At 36.2% G+C, this 11,368-nt stretch overlaps 3 protein-coding genes across 3 annotated transcripts in view; all 3 read right to left on the reverse strand.

Moving 5' to 3' along the window:
* Positions 1-3,263, reverse strand: LOC111877572 (receptor kinase-like protein Xa21). Its single transcript, XM_023874087.3, has 3 exons — positions 3,125-3,263; positions 2,074-2,980; positions 1-1,991 (listed from the first exon to the last, which is right to left on the reverse strand). The coding sequence occupies exons 2-3, from the start codon at positions 2,918-2,920 to the stop codon at positions 1,627-1,629; spliced, it is 1,212 nt and encodes a 403-aa protein (XP_023729855.1). The 5' UTR covers positions 2,921-2,980; positions 3,125-3,263; the 3' UTR covers positions 1-1,626.
* LOC111877567 (receptor kinase-like protein Xa21) lies at positions 3,233-4,702 on the reverse strand. The gene is made up of 3 exons (XM_052769067.1): positions 4,438-4,702; positions 3,464-4,156; positions 3,233-3,348 (listed from the first exon to the last, which is right to left on the reverse strand). The coding sequence occupies exons 1-3, from the start codon at positions 4,700-4,702 to the stop codon at positions 3,233-3,235; spliced, it is 1,074 nt and encodes a 357-aa protein (XP_052625027.1).
* Positions 4,703-9,402: 4,700 nt separating this feature from the next.
* Positions 9,403-11,368, reverse strand: part of LOC111877571 (receptor kinase-like protein Xa21) — a 3,219-nt gene continuing 1,253 nt past the window's right edge. The window contains exons 1-2 of the mRNA XM_023874085.3: positions 9,972-11,368; positions 9,403-9,885 (exon numbers count right to left, since the gene is read on the reverse strand). The exon at positions 9,972-11,368 is cut by the window's right edge and continues 1,253 nt beyond it. Of these exons, the coding sequence (XP_023729853.1) occupies positions 9,521-9,885; positions 9,972-11,368 (1,762 nt within the window). The 3' untranslated portion in view covers positions 9,403-9,520. The remainder of the gene's footprint in view (positions 9,886-9,971) is intronic.

Below are 11,368 nucleotides of genomic sequence, written 5' to 3' on the forward strand. Positions count from 1 at the left end.
TCCAATGGCAACGTGATGCACTCTATGTTACTGCGGTTCGATTTCTAGCAGGGGCACCAAGTTCTACTTGTGGTGTTGGAATTTAATCGAGCCGTATTGTGATCAATTTCTCCGCTTATATGATGTCCCCCAAGCCGAAGGGGAAAAGGCATATATTCATCTAGCGTTCAGACGTGGTTAATACTCGGCCTAAGGTTGATGCAAATGGGCTTTCTGAAGGAAACGCATCTATTTACCAATAAGGTATGTTATATTTCTTTTAGTACCGATGTAGTTTTGTGCTTTGAAAACGTACAAGGACATAAAAAGCATACGTAATTGGTAATAATTTGGTAGTCCAATCCAATTTCTGTCAAGGAAATTCCTCGTTTATGGAAATTTGTAATGTTTACGTCTTCGATTTTGAAGTTGCTGTGTTTAGTATAACCGATTCTGGAATGCTTAGATTAGATTGTCAACAGTATCATTTTGTTGGATTACTCATCGTCGTAGAAACTTTAATTAGCAAGAACCTGAGGATTTTCCATAATTAGATATCATATTTTGACTTTCTGCAGTCAAAATTTGAAACCTCCAACCTTTGAATTTGATATGTAGTTATTTTAATTCCTATTAGAATCAATGAAGACAGTAGCTTGTAGTATTTTAAGGACACCATGTTAGCCATCTTTGTTTTAGCTACTACATTACCATTATTCATGTCATTTTGTATCATGCCATTTTTGTTGTTAACTTCAACTTTTGGTCTGGATTCTTGTAATCATGGTCTATTCTTTGTTAAGAGTACCAGCATTTTTTTTGTCAGTGATCTTTTGTTCTAAAGAAACATAGAGCTTGTGGTGGTTATGATCTCCAAACCATAATTAAACTGTGTTCTACGTGAATAGAAACCTGCTCACTCTTAAGAAGAAAGTTAAACATTACTTCAATAATTTGAGGAAAATGATCAAATATTGGTTTGTGCTTTTATTCAGTTGAACGCCAGAGTTCTGCAATCAGGAAAATTGGTGATGTGGAGATTGAAAGGTTACTCACTGTTTTGCCCTTGCTGAAATCTAATATAAGCACCGAAGACTCTATTATTTCAATATTTTGAAGGAAATCTTCCACACCTAATGGTGTCAAAACCAAGAAAGATGGACCAATTGAAGTTAAATTGAAAGATAAAGTTGATAATTTGTCCATGAACACAGGTGATGGAGGAAACATGATCCCTTCATTTTTACAACATATGCCCATGGCTTATCCTGACTGCTCTACTGCAATGCCATCTGTTGGTGGCTTTTGAGTTTCCAAGTAAAAATGGTAAGCTGTTATGCAATAAGGGTTTCAGTTTTCATTTTGCATTATGATTTATTTACACACAGTTGGATCGATCCCTGCTTTTATGGATCGATCCCTGCTTTTATATAACTTGGTTGCAGGAAAAACAAGCTTCATTGGCACTGATAATCTTCAAATCAAGGATTTTGTAGGTTATGCATTCTTATCCTCAAAAGGCCACCATATTTTCAAAGTAATACCTTCATTCCATTTATTTCACATTTTATTATACAAGATTTATCACATACTCAGATACATCCATATTTAACAATTAACACCCAAAATATCTACTAACAAGACACCTCAACTATTTTGAAGTGTATCCAGAATATGCTGCAACTCATGGACAACATTTACGATATTCAACCGTTGTGCTGGGGAATCCACAGAGCATGATACTCCAAGTTTGACAGTTGAAGCCATGCATTCCTCTATTTTCTTTACATCTGCTATCATAGGAATAGCATCCTCTTGATGTAAATTCAGAAGGTCATCATCAATAACATCGATTACATGGTCTGGCAAGGCCATGTCTGCAAATCTATGAAGGCTAAGGCCTTCAATAAAGATGTTGTCTGTTGGCCTCTTCCCTGTCATCACCTCCAACAATAATATTCCGAAACTGTAGACATCTCCACTACTTGTCATCTTGCTCCCAACACCATACTCTGCAACTTATAAGCAATTATTTTAAAAAAGGTAACACTATAAATAAGTATAAGAATCTGGGAATACATACATGAACTTTACCTGGAGGTGCATATCCAATTGTTCCTCTAATGCCACTTGTACTGTTTTTGTTTGAATTTGTTCCAAGAAATCGAGCTAAACCAAAGTCTCCAACATGGGCCACCATATCATCATCCAACAGAATGTTGCTTGGCTTCAGGTCACAGTGAATGATGGCTGGTAGACAGTGATTGTGAAGATAATCAAGGGCAGATGCAACATTGATGAGAATATTTATTCTTTGAAGAAGGTTCAGTTTAGTTGTAGTTACATTTGAATGCAACCAGTCATGTAAACTCCCATTGGGCATGAACTCATATACCAAAGCTTTGAAATCATTGCCTTGAAAGTCAAGACTTGAACATGAAGTTATTATCTTCAACAGATTCCGGTGTCGAATACTCCGCCACACTTCACACTCCGCTGTAAAGCTTCTGTGAGCACCTCGGTTTTGAAGATGTATAACTTTGACAACACATCTATCATCATGATCATCAAGGATTCCTTTGTAAACAGAGCTGAACCCACCTTCGCCAATCAAATTGGCTTGGGAGAAGCCATTGGTAGCCTTTACAAGTTGAGCATATGATACTTTCATGAACTGTTCGTTCCTTGACAATTGAGATGGTTGACTCTTCTTTTTCTTACACCAAACATATGCAAAACTTAAAATGCTGAAAAGGGTGGATGCAATAAGAATGAAAATTATGAACAAAGGAAACTTTTTCTTATGTTTATCATGTGTCCCCTTGCATTTGGGCAACCCAAGTTCAGGCAAGCCACCACAAAGCCTGCTATTCCCCAAAACAGTGAATGCACTTGCATTGGCAAACACTCCTAGCACCGGGTACTTCACCCTCCAAATCATTAAAGGATAGGTTTACATATTCTAGTAAGACCAGCCGTTCCAAGAATCCAGGAATTTGGCCTGATAAATTATTATGAGAGAGATCCAATGTTATAACTCCTCTCATGAAACTTAATGACTGTGGAACCATTCCTTGAAATAAGTTGGCTCTGAGGGATAGAAATGAAAGGCTAGTGCAACCAGCAAGGCTACTAGGAATGTTACCTGATAAGTTATTCTGAGATAAATCCAAAGAAGTCAACATCTTGAGGTCGCCAACCTCCGCGGGAAGTGACCCAAACAAGTTGTTTTGAGAAAGGTTTAACATAATGCTCAGAGATGAAAGTTGAACAAGTTGTTTAGGTATTCTCCCGCTGAGTTGATTGTCATCAAGGTGCAACTCCAATAGATTATGGCAATTTCCCATACTTGATGGAATATATTCCAATCTGTTGGATTGTAACCAAAGTTTAGTTAACAATGATAAGTTCCCGATGTCATCTGGAATTGGCCCTGAAAATTGGTTCTTAGATAGATAAGCAACTTGCAGGTTTTGAAGCTTACCAATAGTGGAGGGGATTTTTCCTGTGAATTGGTTATCTCGTAAAGATAAAAGGGTCAAGCCAACTAGATTACCTATACCGGAAGGAAGGTTTCCATAGAAATGATTTTCTCCTAAAAGTAGGAGAGAGAGTTGATCGGAAAGATTACCAATTGATGTGGGCAACACTCCTTGAAACTGGCAATCATCAAGATACAACAACGTTAATCTGCTGCAGTTTTTCAAAGAATCAAAAAACTTCATATCATCAGCTTCTCCGAATCCAAAGGTGTATTCAGCTAAGAATAAATAATTGATGTGTTTTAGTTTTGCAAAATCGATTGTCAACTTCCCACTAAAACTGTTGAAGTTCACTTCAAGAATTCGAAATTTGGAACAGTTAGATAGCGAGGGTGGAAGAGGTCCGGTCAGTTGGTTTTGCCGTAATTGAAGGCGCTCAAGATTCGGAAGCATTTCACCTATGGCTGGAGGAAGACTACCGGTAAGCTGATTCTCAGCCAAGGTAAAATTGGTGAGGAGTGAGAGGTTAAAAATGGAATGAGGGATGGTTCCAGATAAGTTACAGCCACCAAGGTAAAAACTTGTTAAGCTTTTCCAACGGCCTAAGGTGTCTGGAATGCTACCACCCAACGGATTGCCAGAAGCAGTGAACTCTTCCATTGATGTTATATTCCCCAAGTCAGGCGGGATTCCACCTGTTAAATTATTAGCATCGATTTGAATATGAGCAAGTTTTGTCAGGAAACTGATCTCTTTGGGTATGCTTCCAACTAGCTTGTTTTGATAAAGGCCAAGCCTTTCAATGTGAGAACAACCAGACAAGTTGGTTGGAATGGCCCCGCTGAATTTGTTAGATCCAAGATAGAGGAAACGTAGACTGGAAAGACGACCCAATTCATTGGGGATCCTTCCTTGAAAGTTATTGTTTGAGAGAGAAAAGTGACGAAGGAAGCTGAGGTTCCCTACATGAGGAGACAACGGCCCTTTAGCCCTTGTGATATCAGTTCTAGAGCAGTGACTCTTTTATTCTGCTTCCCACATGAAACACCACTCCAATTGCAGAAATGAAAGGAAGTGTTCCATGAGCTTAGAGCATCATATGGATCATGGGTGATCATTGACTTGAACTGCAACAACGCCTGATAATCGGTCTCATTACCGCCAACAAAAGCAGAAATGGTGGTGGTTATCAGACAAATAACAAGAGTAGAAGAAACGAGGAAAGCAATACGAGAATTCATTTTTGGAATTCAACTTAATTGGTAGTACGTGACAGGCAAACGCTGAGAAGCTATCCACAAATTTCTTATCACCTTGACCAAGACAAACTGAGAGTAACTTGCTTATAGCAATAATTCGTTTGTTCCAGCCATCGTTTTTTGTTTTTGTTTTCTATTGCTTGGAAGATGAGAAACACTCTAAGAGCTATTATATAACAAACCAATCAATAAAAATATAACTAATGAAATTATTATCAACTTGTAAAAATTATTATGGATTATTGTTGAGTCGACAAAGACTACGTACAAAAGCTTCAAACCCAAAAACAAAGATATGAAATAATTTTTACGCCCAATTACAAAACGCTTTCACCTGACTGAAAAAAATAAAAATAAAAATAAAAATAAAAATAAAAAGTAATTCTCCTACCAAAATGCAACTAAATTTTGGTATAATACAAGTTATCATTTTATCTGGCCGAATAAGATCAAATCAAACAAATCACATTTCATTTTAAATGTTTTAGATATACAAAAGTTTTACTTCATCATATTTTTAATTTGTCACATATAACTGTTAATATATTTAAACATAAAAGGTAAAATTGAACTTATACAAAACATATCATCGAGATCTTTAAAATAAATAAATAACTGATATGATGTTTATTTATTTTTAATTGTTATTAATTAGTTTTTTATGCTTAATTAACTAATTTCATAAAATACTTACAAGGCAAATATTTAAATAAAAGGTACAAAAGGAAAATTTTAATTAAACCAAAAAATCATAGCAAGATGATAATATAGAATACTAGGTTACAACCTGTGGGAACCACGAATAATCAATTTCAATTTTAGAGAAAATCGCTTGCTGATTTATCATTGATTACATTGACTCAATAAAATCTCAAATAATTAATTGCGGGTTTAGGATATGCAGATTTCTAGAAATAATTCATGAACATAAGGGATTGAGTATTATTATGGAATTGAAATTAAATACATAATAATGTTGATTGCTTATTTGCAGGGATTGATTCAAACTTAACATATTTAAAGATTACAATTGCCGGAAATTGATAGAATTTATGGAAATTAATATGGATACCGAATTTAAGTTAAATGAGGGCGAAATAGTCAATTAACTTTGTAGAAATATTAGAGTTGGAAGTGTCAAGTGTTAAAGAGAGACTCTTTTATTAGAGAGTAGATTATAACTATGTTTGTTGTAGCTACAACTATATGTCTTACATATTATTAATTTATATTGTATATAATTTTATAAGTAAATTTTGATAATTAAATAAATTTGTCTTTAATTTTATAAATTAAATTCTCCAAATAATCTTTTTGTAAATATAAATTAATTATAATCGATGCATATATTGAACTAATAAACCAAAATTTGATGTAAATATATTTTTAGAATATGCTTTTATAAATAAAATTCGGTACGGAACACATATTTTGGTGTTTCTACTAATTATTTTTCATTGCTAATGTTGTTAAATTGTAGTTGCTAATATGATGTCAATGTTATTGTTCCGTAACCACTAAGGATGAGATTTAAAACCGGAAAAACGGACCGAAACCCAGAATCGGACCGGAAATGTAACCGTTAGAATTAGAATATATAGAACCGGTTTCAGTTCTGGGTTTAAAGAATGACTTTATATGGGTTCCGGGTAATCCGGGTTTGGGCCCATCGGGTCCAGGTAAACTGGGTTTAAGAACCGGAACAAGGAACCGGAACCACTTTTAGGGGTCGAAATTGGTTTCTATGAAAAGTTTAAAACATGCATATCTCATTCATTTGAAGTCGGATTGACATGTGGTTTTCTCCAATATATAATTTAGAGTTTTTACATGATTTTAGACAATAAATTTACTATTTTTAGTTTTATATTCAATGACTTAGAGTCACCCAAAGTCGAGAAGTTTTTAGCTTTTAGCTTTTTTATACTCTGTGAAAATTTTAAGACATTCATATCTAATTCATTTGAAGTCACATTGAAAAGCGTTTTTTTCCAACTTGTAGTTTAGAGTTTGTATATGAGTTTAAACTATAACTTTGTCAATTTTTTGTTTAATATTCAATGAGTTACAGTCCACCAAAATCGGGATATCAAAGCTTAAAATTTTCAACTTTTCAGCTATTTGTTTTTGTACTTTGTATTTTGTGAAAATGTTAAAATATATATATATATCTCATTCGTTTAAAATCTGATTGACATGCAGTTTTTTTCAGAGTGTAGTTTAGTGTTTGTATATGATTTTAGACTATAATTTTGTCAATTTTGGGTTCAGATTCAATGAACAGTCCCCCAAAATCGGGATATCAATATGAAAAATTTCAAAGTTCAACCCACTAAGTAGGAAGTAATTACCAAAAAATTCCATTTTTTCTAGTGTAACACTCGGTTTTGTTTTGGATTTGCTTCGTTGCTTGGGGATGCGGTCCAGTCATTAGTTGTCATGAGGCTTAGGGCTTCGGGAAAGGAAGTTTTTGGCCCATTTCGAATGTGGGTGTCATGGTATGAGTGATCTAAGTATTTGACTGTGTCTTCGGAAGCCAAGGGTATAATTGTAATTTGATATCTCAGTCTTTTTTTTTAGATTTTTGGTTTTGCTTGGGAGGATTTAAGGCTTGGGTGTGTTATTTGGAGTGTAGGGCTTCTAAGCTACCTTTTTGTGGATATAAGGTTTGTTGGAAAGGGACCTAGAATGAGGAAGTTATGGTATTTTGAAGTTATTGGCAGTTTTGGTCCCTAATGGAAATTATTGGCAAGGCAGCCCCATGCATGCAAGGATGCATCCGTGTGTTTGGTTGGGTGTGCCCAACGTAAGGTTGGATTAGTGATGTGCATATGATCAAGATGTACGCCCAACGTACAGACATTACGCCCAACGTAATGTGCTGAGTCCCAAAACCCTAATTTTTACGGTTGGCTCACTATTTAAACACCTTAAGTTCCAGATGTAAGCAACCCTTTCATCCTCCATGGTCTTAAACCCTAATTTCGAGTTGTAGCTTCATCCTAGAGTGTTGTGAGCTTTCTTATGTGCATCCTTGGTGGGTTTTAGTGTGTATTCAAAGCGTGGAAGCTTTGTGCAAGGTGATGAATCAAGGAAAGGCTTGTGTATCTGGACTCTTTGCTACATTTTCAGCTCTTAGAAGGTAAAAAGTTCTTAGCTTGATCATTATAAGTTGAGATCTATGATTATGTGGGTTTTTGGTCCCATTTTGACCTCATGGGTAAGATCTTGTGGTTGGACACCACTCCAGGAGCTTTGAGTTGCTACTCTAAGCATTTCTGAGGTTTTAACTTTTAAGTCCATAAAGTTGCCATCTTTATGGTTAGAAACGATTCATGCATGTTCTAGACGGATTAAGATGGGTATTATTGGGTTAAGATGGTCATTGGGTCTCTTTTAGTCATGAAAATGCATAAAGGTGCCCACTTTATGCATTAAGAGTTTTATTTTGAGTTTTCCTGAAGTTTAGATGCAAAGTTCTTAATTGGTTAAGTCACAAAAGGAGTTTGGAGGATCTAAGGGTACGCCCCGCATACTGATCTGAGGCCCCCGATCTTTATCTTCGAGTACGTTGAGCATACCTAAGGAGGTACGCCCCGCGTATGAGCATCAGTGCGCTTATGGGTTTGTTTCATGCTTGCGCTTTGAGCTTGGGTTTGGGTGTTGTATGTTGGGCTTTTGATCAGTGGAATCTTAGAGTCTTGGGCTTTTGTTTGGACATGTCTAGTTGGGCCAAGATTTGTATTGGGCCTTGGTGGCCCCAATGGTTTTGGACCAGGAATTGTTGGGCTTTTGGGTAAGGCCCATATGGGGTTGGGCCCAATTTGGAAAATTAGGCCATTAATGGGCTTTTATGGAAAATTAGGCCATTTTTGTTTTAGCTACTACATTACCATTATTCATGTCATTTTGTATCATGCCATTTTCGTTGTTAACTACAACTTTTGGTCTGGATTGTTGTAATCATGGTCTATTCTTTGTTAAGAGTACCAGCATTTTTTTTGTCAGTGATCTTTTGTTCTAAAGAAACATAGAGCTTGTGGTGGTTATGATCTCCAAACCATAATTAAACTGTATTCTACATGAATAGAAACTTGCTTCTTGTAGACATGTAGTTTAAGGTCTATACAAGTCGTGGACCTTGGTATACCACTCTTAAGAAGAAAGTTGAACATTACTTCAATTATTTGAGGAAAGTAATCAAATATTAGTTTGTGCTTTTATTCAGTTGAACGCCAGAGTTCTGCAATCAGGAAAATTGGTGATGTGGAGATTGAAAGGTTACTTACAGCTTTGCCCTTGCTAAAATCTAATATTAGCATGGAAGACTCTATTACTTCAAAAACCAATTGAAAGATAAAGATGATAATTTGTCCATGAACACAGGTGATGGAGGAAACATGATCCCTTCATTTTTACAACATATGTCCATGGCTTATCCTGACTGCTCTACTGCAATGCCATTTGTTGGTGGCTTTTGAGTTTCCAAGTAAAAATGGTAAGCTGTTATGCAATAAGGGTTTCAGTTTTCATTTTGCATTATGATTTATTTTACACACAGTTGGATCGATCCCTACTTGTATATAACTTGGTTGCAGGAAAAACAAGCTTCATTGGCACTGATAATCTTCAAATCAAGGATTTTGTAGGTTATGCATTCTTATCCTCAAAAGACCACCATATTTTCAAAGTAATACCTTCATTCCATTTATTTCACATTTTATTATACAAGATTCATCACATACTCAGATACATCCATATTTAACAATTAACACCCAAAATATCTACTAACAAGACACCTCAACTATTTTGAAGTGTATCCAGAATATGCTGCAACTCATGGACAACATTTACGATATTCAACCGTTGCGCTGGGGAATCCACAGAGCATGATACTCCAAGTTTGACAGTTGAAGCCATGCATTCCTCTATTTTCTTTACATCTGCTATCATAGGAATAGCATCCTCTTGATGTAAATTCAGAAGGTCATCATCAATAACATCGATTACATGGTCTGGCAAGGCCATGTCTGCAAATCTATGAAGGCTAAGGCCTTCAATAAAGATGTTGTCTGTTGGCCTCTTCCCTGTCATCAGCTCCAACAATAATATTCCAAAACTGTAGACATCCCCACTACTTGTTATCTCACTCCCAGCACCATACTCTGCAACTTATAAGTAATGACATAAAAAAAAAGGGGTAACAGTATAAATAAATATAAGAATCTGAGAATACATACATGAACTTTACCTGGTGGTGCATATCCAATTGTTCCTCTAATGCCACTTGTACTGTTTTTGTTTGAATTTGTTCCAAGAAATCGAGCTAAACCAAAGTCTCCAACATGGGCCACCATATCATCATCCAACAGAATGTTGCTTGGCTTCAGGTCACAGTGAATGATGGCTGGTAGACAGTGATTGTGAAGATAATCAAGGGCAGATGCAACATCGATGAGAATATTTATTCTTTGAAGAAGGTTCAGTTTAGTTGTAGTTACATTTGAATGCAACCAGTCATGTAAACTCCCATTGGGCATGAACTCGTATACCAAAGCTTTGAAATCATTGCCTTGAAAGTCAACACTTGAACATGAAGTTATAATCTTCAATAGATTGCGGTGCCGGATACTTTGCCATGCTTGACACTCTGCTATGAAGCTTTTATGAGCACCTCGGTTTTGAAGATGTAGAACTTTGATTGCAACAAATCTATCATCATGATCATCAAGGATTCCTTTGTAAACAGAGCTGAAACCCCCCTCGCCAATCAAATTAGCTTGGGAGAAGCCATTGGTAGCCTTTAGAAGTTGACCATATGATACTTTTATGAACCGTCCCTCCCTCGATGATTGAGATGGTTGACTCTTCTTTTTCTTACCCCAAACATATGCAAAACATAATATTGTGAAAAGTGTGGATGCAATTAGGATGAATATGGCGAACAAAGGAAACCTTCTTTTATGTTTTCCTGTCCCCTTGCATTTGGGCAACCCAAGTTCAGGCAAGCCACCACAAAGCCTGCTATTGCCCAAAACTGAGAATTTAGTTGTGTTGGCGAATACTCCCAACACTGGCACTTCACCCTCAAAATCATTAAAGGATAGGTCTACATATTCTAATAAGATTAATCCTTCCAAGAATCGAGGAATTTGACCTGATAAATTATTTTGAGAAAGATCGAGTGTTGACACTCCTCTCATGGAACTTAATGTTGATGGTACAATGCCTTGAAATGAGTTGCCTTTGAGAGACAAGGATACAAGGCTAATGCAATCACCAAGGCTACTAGGAATGTTTCCTGATAAATTATTATCAGAGAGATCCAAAGAAGTCAACATCTTGAGTTGGCCAACCTCTGTTGGAAGTGACTCAATGAGGTTGTTTTGAGAAAGATCTAATGCCAGGGCTAGAGATGATAGTCGAAGAAGTTGTCTAGGTATTCTGCCGCTGAGATTATTGTCTTCAAGGTACAATGCCAATAGATTATAACAATTTCCAACGCTTGATGGAATATGCCATTCCAGTCTGTTGGAACTTAGATACAGTGTAATCAACAATGATAAGTTTCCGATGGCATCTGGAATCGGCCCTGAAAATTGGTTCTCGGATAGAAAAACGTCTTGTAGCTTTTGAAGCTTACCAATG

The sequence above is a fragment of the Lactuca sativa genome, chromosome 2, assembly GCF_002870075.4.
Source record: "Lactuca sativa cultivar Salinas chromosome 2, Lsat_Salinas_v11, whole genome shotgun sequence".
In the NCBI taxonomy this organism is placed as follows: domain Eukaryota; kingdom Viridiplantae; phylum Streptophyta; class Magnoliopsida; order Asterales; family Asteraceae; genus Lactuca; species Lactuca sativa.